This window comes from Dendrobium catenatum, unplaced genomic scaffold (assembly GCF_001605985.2).
Source record: "Dendrobium catenatum unplaced genomic scaffold, ASM160598v2 fragScaff_scaffold_552, whole genome shotgun sequence".
Classification (NCBI taxonomy): domain Eukaryota; kingdom Viridiplantae; phylum Streptophyta; class Magnoliopsida; order Asparagales; family Orchidaceae; genus Dendrobium; species Dendrobium catenatum.
Genome location: NW_021319014.1, coordinates 191,023 through 205,131, shown reverse-complemented (window position 1 = coordinate 205,131; position 14,109 = coordinate 191,023). Strand labels below are relative to the sequence as shown.

The window sequence follows — 14,109 nt, the reverse complement described above, 5'->3', positions numbered from 1 at the left end:
GAAGTTGATTGTAAACTGATCTTCTTAATTTGTAAGACGGATCAACCTTTGTACTCCATACAAACACGAATGGAACTTTACAACTGGGCGAGGCCCCGTGGTTTTTTCCCTTTTTGGGTTTTCCACGTAAAAACTTTGGTGTTCATTTCTTTTTTCTGTTTGTGTGCGGAATACTCGTGCAACGTTAAGACGAATATTTTCTAACTCTACTGCCGCGTATATTCTAGCACGCAACAATTATAATATGTCATAAAGGATAATTATATTTATATATATATATATAATGAAGGAAAGTCAAAATATTAAAGTTATGTGAGATAAAATTTGAGATAAAATTTTAGTCCAAGACATTGCTACATCATCACGAAAATAAATCAAATTTATTTGGCCAACCATATAAATGATTTGTGGAGAATAGATGCAATGTTTATTTCCCAATGGAACACCATTCAACAAATACCCAACCCTGCCTGATTTCAAGGATAAGTTATAAACTTTAGAACAAGATTCCATGTAAGAATTCATGTAGCCATTTTTCCAACCTTTTTTCCTTTTTGTTTTTTGAATTGTGGCAGTTCAAAAGTCTATGTAACATTTATTTATAGTACTAAAATGTAATGACATATTTAACCTTTTGAATAATTAAAAACTTAGTTGGAGCTAAGTGGCTGACCTTGACCTTAGTGGGAAATGTTAAATATTTTGGTGTGCTTGCTGATTCTCTTTATAACATCTCTTCTAAACCCCTCCAACACATTCCACTCAAACCTAGCTATCTCTTAAGATCATCCAACATCAACCAAGCCATCAAAACAATCCTAGAAGTCTCCTTGAAGGTATTGGTCTAGCATAGAAACATCCTTATCCAATCTTATTCTCCATGCTTTCATAAATTCTAACCTTTTAAAACTCAGATCGCAACTAAATATCTTGAGCTATCCCTTCATAGTCATTTCTTATCATTCAGCCATCCTTAAATCCAATAATAAAGGAGGTAAGCCAAATAAGCCCAAACTAGATCCATTAAAGCTAGTCTTAATTTTTCCACTTCATCGCATCCTAAGATCATCCCCTTCTCCCATCAACTCCAGATCTGCCACATCATAAGGCAACCTCTTGTAGCCATTTCCAACAACTAATCCACCTTATAATGCCTCTCGTCAGCATCAGAAATAATGGATCAGGGTTTTATACCAATAACATGATTCTAATAAACTTGATAGCATATGAACACAAAGACTCTTCTTCTACCTTAAGTTTAAGAGAGTTAATCAGCTTCTCAGTTTTGGGACAGAGAAATGAGCCAAAAGTTGCTTCTTGAAATCATCAAAGTATTTGATGCTTCTTAGAACCAATATGAAAAACAACCCAAGGGCAATATCCTTCAAAGTGGTCAATAAAACTTGACATTTAATGGCATTAGACATCACATGAAAGTTCAGCATGGTCTTAGATCTCACCAAACAAACAATGGTCCCAGCAATACCTTCATAGTCATACGTATTAAGTGGAATTCCCAAAAAGAGAGAATTGTAAGGAGTGGATGTAGGCTAAGTTAATGGCCACATAATGATAAATCAATTTGCTGCTTGCTTATTTATTTTAGTTTAATTTTGATTGTAACCTATTAAGAGTGACATAAAATCAACATTTAATTTTTAGATGTTGAACTTTAATGGCACAGTTCAACTTGGGCAACTCCCTCCACTCTTACTGGGTTGTGCTTATGATCAATGGCCATCATGTCAATGACCTCCATGGCTACAATCCTCTTCACTCTTTATTGGTTTTGAAATGATCCTCATAAGATGGCGAGCTTTAAAATTTTCTCAAACATTGGAGCCCAAGATTGCCAAATTTCATCATAAACACAACACCTACTTCAGAACTTTTTTTTTATATAGTAAATTCATTCCACCACACCATTACATCCACAAAAAATCATATCTTTGTTTTAAAATTTTCAAGATCCTTCCAATGCCATCTTAATTAAAGTTGGCACCTACCCAATTCCTTCATGCCCGAGTAAAAAGCTCCACCCCTTAAATATAACTCCTCAACAAGTTTGGTTGGACCATTTTGAATTAATTTAGGCTATAGTATAGAAGGTCCAATTCTATGGTGAATCAAACATTTTGGCATCTTGAATATATTTCAACAATGATGCAGATAAAATCACAATCATATGCGATACAAAACCAATCAGACAATTCTCAAATATTACTGGATAGCCACTGGCCAAGTCTTAAAATTGGCACTTAGGTCAGTTGTTTTATTCATTATGTTCCTTTCACTACAAGAGATCTTTGGGAATCTGAAAATATCGGCTACTTCTCATAGTCTATGTTCCACAAATCCATTATCCTCATTCCTGACTCTTTGAACCTTCCAATTGTTTCGACAAATTGGACCTTTTCTAACAGTCACTAACTCTAGCAACAAAGGAACTTCCTAAGATAAAATCCCCAGATTGTCTGCTAATCTCCTGTTTCTTTCCCTGATGCTGAGGCACGCATTACAAATCCATTATCCTCTTCCAGCAGTCAAACAATTAAACCACTCACCTAATCCTAAAATAATAAAAATAAAATAAAAAAGAAAGAGGTAAGAAAGGGAGAGATTAAGTTTATAACAAAATAAAAACCTGCTTGAAGGAAGAGACCATGGAAAACTTATTGACCCTGTTCAAGGTTCGATGAGACTTGCCATCGTTTAGGATAAACAAGATGTCTAGCATCTAGATGAAGGTGCCAATTCATGATTTTTGAGCAACAACGAGGCAAACCCTCCATTTGACTTTCATCTTCAACTAACTGCTCTATAAATGTTGTTTCCTGCAGAGAAAAGATAACAGTAAAGTCACCATTAGATGAAAATTTATGAGGACCAAAATAAATCCTAGAACACCAAATTTTCTGTTTCAAAAACATAGAACTATAAGCTGAAAGTGAAGATTTGGGTGGCCTTGAAAAATCATTCAAATAAATAAAAAAGAAGAAAAAGAAAAAGAAATTAAATTGAAGATAGCATTGAATTTAGTTACAATATTCATATATTTATGCATATGAAAAAAAGATATTTATGCATATACATGACACGTACGTCCATTGTAGACATGTATCTTTCTTTAGCACATGGCTAATTGAATGATTAAATATTAAGACAATAAAAGCACAGTTGCAGTGCATGGATTATGATCTCTACATCACTACAATATTAATAATGGAGTTCATTCCGGAAAAAGGAGCGAAATATTACATTCAGTTGACATGATGGGAAGATTGCAGATCTAAAACTAGTATAGTATGTAAATTTCCAAGAAAGAGATGGAGAGAAAGAAAGAAATCCAAGATATTAGTAATTGGTTCATAAAATAAAGCCAAATTAAATAAATTAAAAACTAGACTACCATTAGAACTTCTCAAAATCTTAAGCATGTACAAATGTATTGTATAATTTTATAACCATGCATTTTTAATAGTTAAATTTTTAAAGGCCCTTGTAGGAATTTTCAAGATTTAGATGGATTATTACTTCATCGCCTGGTTTGATAGGTGCGTATCTCCTGTTCACCATATAATGATCTATAATCGCTATAATTAACAGCCAGCTTCCTATGATTATCTTCATGCAACTAATGTACATGTTGTGCAAATTATTATGCAAATTTACTAGACATAGACTCAACAGAAAGTTCAACAAGATCTATGAGTTTTTTAGGTTAAAACTCAAAAAGCATTTCAATGAACTCGCACACAAAAATTTAATAGCAGATGAATTCTATGGAAGCTGAATATTTAGCAATAACAAATCCAAGCCAGACGCATGCATTTTAATCATATATCATAACAAATCATTGAATCCCTATTTACAAACTCAACTTGTTTATTAATTTATGTGTGATAAGCAATTGAAAATTCTAATTAAATTCACTTTTTTTTCACAAAAATTTCTAAAAGTAATACATGAATTTCATAAATCTATCAAACATAACAATTTTAAGTCAATAATGCAATTTATGCATTTTATTATAATAAAATTTTGCTATCTGAAATACATCATTAATTTTAGGGAAATTTACATACATACCACTTTATAACATCCTATTTACATATCTAACACCTAAAACTTTAATATTACATCCATACCACCCTATATTATTTTAATATCAAATATACCACTTATATTTCTTTCCTACCACTCATATATTTCATTTCTACCACTCATATTTTGTATGAAAATGAACTATGGGTGGTATTTATGTAATATTAAAGTTTTAGATGTTAAATATGTAAATAGAATAGTATTAAGTGGCAAATAGGTCTTACTTTAAAAAAGAAAGGAAAAAAACAATACAACAAAAATAAAGTAAAAGCTCATGATAATCCTAGCACAAAGTTCATGTCCACATCTTCTCAAGGCTTTAAAAGGAACAAGTAAAGGTGCGTAACAATCAATATTATTTTTTTCTATCTGGATGTGTAACAAATTCTACGCTTGAAACAATTGGCACTAAATCTCTGTTTAAACTTAGTAGCATCTATTCATAGTCATACTCATTGTTTTATCCTGACCAAAATATGCCAAAACACCTCAAGCATGCAATTCTAGAATAGCAAATCTTATTCAGATGAATCAAGAATGCATAAATGAGCTCTCTTAAGGCTAACCATTCTTAATCATTTATTTTTTTAAGCATAGATGAATCATTATTTAAGTCCTAATATAAGTGATGAATTATTCTTTCTTAATATAATCAAATATGGACACTTTAGTTTTCATTGTATTCAAAACAATACCAGCTGTACTTAACGCATCAACAAACTTGTTCTTAACCACGACAAAATGTTTCAATACAAACGTGAACCCCACAAAAACTCAGCCAATTTAGCATCAATGTGTCTTGCTTTCATTTGGGAATTCAAATATTTTAATACTTGATTATAACAAAAGACAAACTCTTTAGACAACATATAATGTCTCCAGTATCCTAGTACTTGCATAATTGTACAAAATACTTTGTCATAATTTGAATATTTTTGTTCAACCTCATTCCATTTCTCATAAATAAAAGCAAATGTCTCTTTTGACATAAAACTCTTTCAATACATATACTTCATTATTACAGAAAATATCAAAAACCTTATTAGAATCAAGCAGTTTAAGTACATGTGAGCTTGTAAGCCCCTCGATATTCTTTTCAGCACAATAAGTTAAAATTTGTCCATTTAAAATCTCTTTTTTTAAGATAAGTTATTGTTGTTATTATAGTATTAAAATTTTTAATGAACAATCTATAAAATATAGCAAAACCATAAAAGCTCCAACCACATAAATATTATTACGTGTTGATCAATTATTAATAATTGGCTTTTTTAAGGTCAAAATATAGTTTATAAGTAACACAACAAATCCAAAGAAAATCAAAGTGGACTAAAACAATATTTTTTCCTCAAATTAAGATATTAATTTTTCAGTTCGCAACACTTCAAGGTTCTGGCAATGCAGAAATGAATGCTACAAAACAGAAGAATGTGGAAATAAATGAGATCAGCAGCAATGAAGGCCCTTGCAAGTTCCATGCAAAGCACGAATGAAGGTTGCGACTTAGAGAAATTCTAAGAAAAAAACTAAGGCTCTAATATGATGCAAGAATTGGAGAGAATTAGTTAATTTAGTATTGATCAAGTATTTATACAATCCAAGATTGGAGAGAATTAGTTAAGATTCATTTTAGTATTTATCAAGTATTTATGCAATCCTAGTAAAGCTTCTAATATGAAATATGCAAAATCAGAGACAGAAATTTCGCCATATAATTAGTTACAACAAAACAACACACATGGATCGGTCAAGTTGCATCCATGAGCATATGAATCAATGAGATAGCAATAAACTAAAGTGATGAAGAGTTGGTGGGCTTGGTTAGTGGGTTGGCAGAAGTGGCAGCGGGGTGGATGCCTTGGGGTGTAATAAGTGTGAGGCGGACTGAGAGTGGATGGCCAACAGAACGCTAACTAGGAGGCATATCTGTGGGCTGAGTTAGGGTAGAAATAGCAATTTATCCATAACTTCAACGAAAAAATCAAATAAAGATTCGACCAAAAGCCCAAAAACCAAGCTTGATGTGAAACCAAATGACTAGGGTGCAAGCGAACCAAGCGTCCGACGAGCTACTTGTTGCTCGGTTCGATTAAAGCTCGTTTGTGATCGTTTAACTAACTAAACAAACCAACTTGAACAACATTTTTAATACTCAATCCTTAAATAAACAAGCTTGAACACTAAAGTGTCCGGTTCATTTATGTTCAAGAACAACATCATTTGAAGCTCGTGAAAATGCTCGACATTAAGCTCGATAAAAGCTTGATTAATATTTAATTATAAAATTGATAAATATACATAATATAAATATTTTAATTTATTATAATATAATGATATAATTATTTTTAATTAATAAATTTTAAAATAATTAAATATTATAATATATGTTGTAGTTTTAATTTCCTTATAATTACTAATATATTATATTACATTGTTAGATATTGCTCATTTGATAGCTCAAGAATACTCATTAGATTTGTTCATGAACATGCTTGTTTGATAGTTTAAAAAAATTCGCTAAATATGTTCACGAACAGATCTCGTTAAAGCTCGATAAGCACTAAACGAACCGAACATGAACCAAACATGAACACCATTAATTTAAATAAACCAAACACGAACACAAACAATAAAGCTCGAATCAAACACAAACTGAACTTGAACAAGTTAATAATAAACAAACTCAAACAAGAACACTCACATACTCGACTCGGTTTGGTTCGTTTGCAGCCCTGAAATGACTTAAGAGAATCAATAGTTCTAAAGAATCCTTGGCTAGACCAACATCAATCGAGTACCAAATTAGAGACATAACACAAACCATTCTCAAAAGGAATAATTTCAGTCATGATTACTAATACAAAATTTAAGAACTATGAATCACAAATAATTAAAATAAAATCAATACTCACATAATCAACTTGCTCGACTCAAGGCGCATGACTTGTTTTGACGAGAAGATTTGCATCAACAAGACATTTTATGTGTGAGGCAGCAATAAGATAAATTAACAATTAAGCTAAAATAGCCCAAATTTCCAGGATCAAAGCTTGATTTCAAGTCAATCGAGCAGGGTGAGATATCAAACTAGTTTGATATGACTTTATAATAGCCTAGTATAACTTGCTTCAAGCGGTTGTAGTACTTTTATTGTGACTTGTAAGGATATGTCTGTAATTCTTCGTAATGTCTATCTTGTTGGAACACGTATTTGGCTAGTTAAATATACTTTTATTAATTTTCCTGATGTCAAAACAATGGAAATACAAGCATCAACCATAGAGTCCGTTACTAAAAATCAACTATTTAATTTAAAGCTTCATTTGGGATAACTTTTTTACAGTTTTATAAAGTAACTTGAGCAATAAAGAAGACATACTTGAAAACCTTCTCTCACTGTATCTAGTTGCCTCGCAGAAGCTGAAGCACCCTGATACCATCTCTTTGGATCCCAAATTATCGTGCTATTGAATGCAAACCCAGACATATCCACATGAAACCTTCGAAGTCTCTTGCTCCTCTCATTAGTGTTCCACCCAATAACTCGGCTTCCGTTACATACTGGGCCTTCAATTGTTGCAGCATTTTTACTCTGAACAAGCATGGCAACCGGCCAAGTTCCAAATCTCCTGTACGTACTAATGCATCAGTTCTACACCAAAAAAGAGAATCTATCTAAGAATAAAATAAATAAATATTAAATTTCAATAAAAATAGCTCTGCATTAGTTGAACTTTAAAATCCATGTGGAAAAAGTATAAAAAGGAATATTAAAAAACCATTAACATATAAATTACGAGAAAAAGGGCTCATCTAAATACTAAGAAAGAAAAATGTTAAAGTTAGTAAAAGTTCATAGCTCACACGCCTTCTAGGACAAACTAATATAAGCATTGCACACTCAAATTTGTTTAGTTTAGGTGGATAAAATCAATCATTAAGCATGAATTAAGACCTACAATTTGTTTACTCAGAACTGGTTTAACCAGCCAAATATAAAAGTTGCCCATAGCCTTGATTTGTTCATTGCTCCTACTTGCCCGTGATTAAAGCTTGACAAAGCTCCTACCTTCTAGACCAAAGAGCTCTACTCGGACCTCAAAACTCAAACATTGAAGAACCCAAGAAACTTTAGAAGTCAACAACCCAACAAGCTACGTTTCAAATTCAAGAAATCAGTAGTTCATCTAAGTTATTCATTGACAAAGTATAGATTATTGATACGTTAGGGGGGGGGGGTGGGGGGGGCTTGAGAGCAAAAACAAACAAGAGGGGCAGCAACATCAGGAAAATACCTGGACCGACCCAGCCGGTTATTCCAACAGGAGCTGAACAAGCCCAAGTGTTGGGCAGAACCAGGGGAGGAATCAAAGGGGGGTTTCGACCATCCTTGTTAGGCCCAGGGAAGTTGTAATTCATTATATAAGGAGGGGAAATTAAGGAAGAGATATTTATGAAGGGTTTATTTGTTTAGGAAAGGTTTCTATTCAAGTAGTTGTTTAAGAAAGTTCATGATTAAGGGAAAATATTTAGAAAAGTTTCCTAAATTATGTTTATGTTAATTACGAAGTTCTTATTTATTTAGAAAGGTTTCCTAAATTATGTTTTATGCTGATTAGGATGGTTTTAATTGTGTTATTGTATTCTAGGGCTATTTAAGAGGGAGTTTGTCTATGGTTTATGGTAGAATATTGCTGAGCTTATTTTCCTAGTGTTTGTTGTGAGTTCCTAGTGACGTCTAGGATTTGCGGGAGAGCTGGTCTACCTCTCGAATAGTAGATCAATTGTATCGTGCTTTATTATTAAAGGAGAAATAAAAAAATCAGCCCTATCTTTGTGTTCCTACATTGTTCTTCTCTTTTATTTGCTATTTTTACTTCCCAAGACGTATCAGTTCTCTCCAAAGGAACTCGCCACAGGCTCTCACCCTATTCTTGGAAATCATCTATAGTTCTCACCAAATCCATAGATGGCAACCCGGCTTACTCGTTACAAGAGCGGCTATGCTCAAATGATTGATTTACTTTTCTTGTTATTTTTTGTAACCAATTATGTACCACTAACCTTGGACCACAAGTATAAACAAGGGGTTGAGGATCATAAACGCGTTATTTCATATGACTTAATTATGCACCTTCCTAACAAAATCATTGTCCTCAAAATTACCCAAGAGTTTCTCTCTCTAGAGCTCTATAATCCCAATTAAGCAAAGAAATTATTTGACTGACAACTTCTCTTTTCTTTTCATTTACCCTCTTCAGACCCAATCTGAACTTATTGCAAAGTTTCGATGAGAATCTATGGGCAACATTTGATCTAATGTCCTCAAAGTATTGTGAGTATGGACAATGCCAAAGACTAGTAACCAAATCATGAATAGATCTGTGAAACATTTCTTATTGATCAACCATAATAATAATGAAGTCATCACCTTCAAGCAGCTTTAGAACATGGACGATTGTCTTATTCGAATAATCCAAAGAATCTTTGAGAGATTCCCTCAGCAAGTCCCTATAACAAATATGCCCCGAGAGTCGTGGCTCACCTCTCCTGCTCTTCGCTAACAAGCCTCTCTACGAGTTGTTTTGTCGGTTCTTTCCTACATTGAGTCGAGATAAATCAAGAAGATCATTGGAGAGACTCCTCTCCTTCACTGAGCTGACAACTATCCACCTCAGCCACTAATGCCTTTCCGGTTGAAATTGTTGAAGCTCAATCTCCCACTATATTCAAGATGCCTATACTAAAATCTTTCAAGGGCAAGTTTAATATGATTGACCACTTGCTCACTTCAAGTCTACCAGTTCACTATTGGTGATGTTATAAAATGCTGCTTGATCTTCACTACTTTTGACGAAGCACCCTTAAGTGTTCATGGCTCTCATTGTGCAGCATCAACTCCTTTAGCATCATCAACCGACAATTTATTATCCATTTTTCCAATGCGCAAAGACTACTAAGAAATTCTTAAGGCTCTTTTGAATATGAGACGAGAATAACGAGTCACTCCGATAGTTTGTGACTCGATTCTAGCGAGAGATGCTAGATAATTAAGATTTGAAATCTATTGATGCCTAAGTAGTTGTTACCTAGGGCCTTTGAGAAGGTTCATTTTAATATGAATTCGACCTCCAATACTTGAAGACTTTGGTTGGGTTGCTCCAACAAATCAAATCTCATATAAATTTTGAAGAGTACAATCATGCCACTTGATACATCACCAAAAAATTATATTGGTTGAGCACGAATCTCCATGTATATTTAAGTTAGAAACTTCTAAAATCAAATTCTAGACCATTTGAACTCCAATTTTAGCAAACTTATAGTCGAACTTAATGTCACGATGAGAAGAACCCAATGACACGAAAAAAAGATCTCGTTCGAACCCAAATAAGCCCAATTCAAGAGCCTGAAGCGCAATTAGAAACTTCAAAACATTAATTGGATGACCAATGATCTCCAAAATTTGACATGCTTATAGTCAAATCGAGCGGTTTGATGAGACGAATCCAACGAGCGCATATTGCTTAATTTCAATATCATTTAGGATTTAAATGCTAAGGAAATAATATATGATCAAGGGAATAAATACAATCAATCTGATGGAGTGCTTCGAATTTTTCTTATATTTACGATCATGCCACTCTCAAAAATCTATAAATAAGACACTTATCTCTACATGGAGGGGGCTTGAAGTTGGGGCTAGAGACTTAAGAAAGCTCCAATGCTTGAAGAATCCCGGAGCTCCACCCAAGCACCATCATAACAGATCTTTGTGTGATCGTCGCCGACGGACCTTCGCCCGACCTCCCTGGCTAGATCCTCGCTGATAGACCATCTCCATCTAACCTTCGTTAGGTCGTTGTAGTAAGACTTTCACTGCCCGACAATCGTTGCCGGACTTTCGAAGCATGGCTTCCACCGTCAAACTTCCGCCCAACCACCAGTGCACCACCATTGAACCACCATCATCTGATGATGGTCCTTTGACCTTGATCCTTAGACCATAATCCATTGACTATGACCTCCGACACCATCGTCCAACTACGATTCTCCGACTATTATCACCTAACTATGATCCTTTTGATCTCTGTCGCCTGATAACTAATGTCCCTCCGACCTCCATCGTCTGATAACTAATGTCCCTCCGACAACCATTGCCTGGCTATGATCCTTCCCATCTCCATCATGCCGCCAACTAGGATTCCTTCAACCTCCGAAATCCCCAGACTATGGTCATCAGACCACTGTCACCTGACAACAGTTCTCTGACTACCTTCGCCAGACTACGGATCTTTGACCACGGTCACCCACCAACTACCATCCATAGACCAGCATCGCTTGCCAACTATGGTCCTCCAGCCACCATCGTTCGATAACGATCCTCACAACCTATATCACTCACTAACTACATTACTCTGACGATCATTGTTTGATTATGTCCTCCGACCTCCGTCATCCAACAACTACAGTTCCTCCGATCACCATTTCTTGTGTATGATCCTTTTGACCGTCGTTCCACCATCGACTATGGTTCATCCAACCTCCGTCATCCGTCGACTATTGTTGTCAAATCCCAATCCTCAGGCCTCCATCGCTTGGCCATGATTCACCGACCTATAATCTTTTGATCATTCTTGCATGGAAACTACATGCTTATTAGCTCATCTTTTATTTATGTGTGTGTAGAACCTTCATAAAAAGCTAGGAAGTTAAACACTCTCTCTCTGCCACTGTGAATATTCCAACACACTACACCACTTGTGCTTTTAATTCCAAGTCAACATAATATAGTCATATCCAGAAGAACTGGTGACAACTCCAATACTTCAAGAAACAGTCGTGTGACCATAAAGACATCACCCAAGCAACCAAACAATTGCTAACCACATCAATAATAGCATAATCATGATCCTCTCCCTAAGAGACATGAACGGCGACATTTGACCTCCCACCAACATTTTAAGCTAACTGAGTTTATCTCTTATTTTCCCACCGTTTCAAACCCAATTTATAAGGTCTTGGTGTTATAGTTACAACATTCATGCAAAAAATTAAAATTTAAATAAGCATAATGACTAAAAGAGATAAGAAGCTCGAGCAAGAAAAAAAATGCAGTATCTGTTTAACCAGATGCACTGAATAAAAGGCAGAAATCAGAACGAAATGATTTACCAGCTGAAAACAAGAAAACCACGGACTTTTCATCCACCACAATTATAAGGCCGAAGAAAATGGTGGTAGATCATAGATAATCAAGTTTTTCACCTACGTATACCGTGGAGTGAACTGCTGGATGTTAGTCTGATGTATCTTCCACCCAAGAAGAAAAATTTGAAAAAGAAAACCCAAAAAGACAATTTTATCTTAGATAAATCAAGCAAGTATTACCTGATTTCCCTCAGCTTGGAAAAGAGCTGGAGGGAATAAATATTGTCATCGTCGGCAAAATAGACAATGCCATCAAGATGATGGTTCTCGATGTGCTGGAGAGCGGTGTTGCGCTGATGCACACCCCGGTCCTTCACCTCCTTGGATTTCTTCTTGCACACGAGATGACGATACATAACGCCCGTTTTCCAGAGCACATCAGCAGTCTCTTCAGAAGCGGATTCCATCTCAACCACTATCCACAGAAGGGGCGGAGGCACGAGTCGAAGCGTCTGGCCAAGGCGGTGGAGGTAGTAGGACTGGAGTGCGCGGTTGTAGGTGGGTGTGACAATGATGAGAAGCTTGGAACCCATCGCAGGCATAGGCGCAATCTCCTTATGCCCCGATTGAGCACTTGGTGGGCTGAAAATCGTCCCGAGTTCCCTTCGTGCAGAAGAGATCTCAGAACGGGAAAGCAGTGGATGTTGTGTGGTAGGCCAGATAGTAGAGGTTAGGGAACTGTCAAAGCCGATATCAAAAAAGGGAGAGATGGCGAGCAAGAAACCTAAGAGAAAGAAAAAGAAGAAGCGAAGGAGGGAGCGCTTGCAGTAGCTCCAGGTAAGCGGCGGCCTCCAACGCTTGCGGGAAGAGGGTTTCGGGAGAAATATCTCCAAACCAAGGAGGCCTATGCGGCGGAGACGGGCAACAATCGAGAATATTGCCAAAAAGGGCCGAAGAGAAGGGGAAGACGAAGAACGTGGTGAAGCATGTCCCATTTGATCTTTGTCTTTCATTTCAAAGGTCAATGGCACGGGAAGAGGTCTATCGTGGTTGTGTTGGTGTGCTGGCAAGAGAGTGCGCCTGACCGAGGGCATGGTAAGTCACCCGTTGCTCACTGAAAGATCCTCCAATTTCGGGAGGATGACGGCGGCGGCGGCGGCAATGGCCAGCGCCGAGGTCGAAGGAAGAAAGCGTCGAAAATCAACAGAGGGCCGCAGGTCGCGGCAATGACTGCGAGATGGCAGATCTCGGTTTTCGGCCCTCTTGTTGAATAGCGTTTCCCGGCGTGTAAGGCAATTGATTGCGCCGAAAATTAGGAAAATTATGCAGAGATACGAACTTTTAAGCAAGATGACTTTCAAGAGCAGTTCATTCAGCTATGATTTCCTTGAAATTTTATTTGGTTCGGTGTAAAGATGCAGAGGAACATTCGGTCTTAGGCAAAATTGCGCCTATTCCGAGGTGTACCGAGTTCTCGGTACACCTCGGAATAGGCGCAATTTTGCCTAAGACCGAATGTTCCTCTGCATTCGGTCGGAGGACGTAATAATTGTTCGATTTCCTTTGGGTTATTTGTTTGGGATTAGTTTGGAGAGATTATTTTTAATGGAGTTCAAATGCAGCTGTATGTGTGGACATCAATAAAATTATGACTTGTAAATTGCCCACATGAATATTCATTTGTATATTATTATGATTATTATTATTATTATTGTTGTTGTGACCTCGGCCAACCCGCCCAGGGTCCTGGTAAAAATAATACAATGGCAGAAGCTTCACTTTTCATGCTAGTATTCATTATTTTTTCTTTGTTATTCGTTGTTCTCCTTGCATCTTCGGCCTTCATTGTTATCT

At 36.0% G+C, this 14,109-nt stretch overlaps 1 protein-coding gene across 5 annotated transcripts in view; it reads right to left on the bottom strand.

Annotated features, from left to right (window-relative positions):
- The window catches only part of LOC110110758 (probable beta-1,4-xylosyltransferase IRX9H), a 30,835-nt gene extending 17,200 nt beyond the window's left edge, over nt 1-13,635 (bottom strand). For 2 of the 5 annotated variants that reach the window (XM_028694789.1, XM_028694788.1), the window contains exons 1-3: nt 12,496-13,635; nt 7,484-7,733; nt 2,645-2,834 (exon numbers count right to left, since the gene is read on the bottom strand). In XM_028694789.1, coding sequence (XP_028550622.1) covers nt 2,673-2,834; nt 7,484-7,733; nt 12,496-13,349 — 1,266 coding nt within the window. In that variant the 5' untranslated portion in view covers nt 13,350-13,635 and the 3' untranslated portion in view covers nt 2,645-2,672. Of the gene's footprint in view, nt 1-2,605; nt 2,835-7,482; nt 7,757-12,495 lie in introns of those variants that run through there. The other 3 variants (XM_020842380.2, XR_002304743.2, XM_020842381.2) reach the window with 3 other exon arrangements.
- Nucleotides 13,636-14,109: the final 474 nt, after the last annotated feature.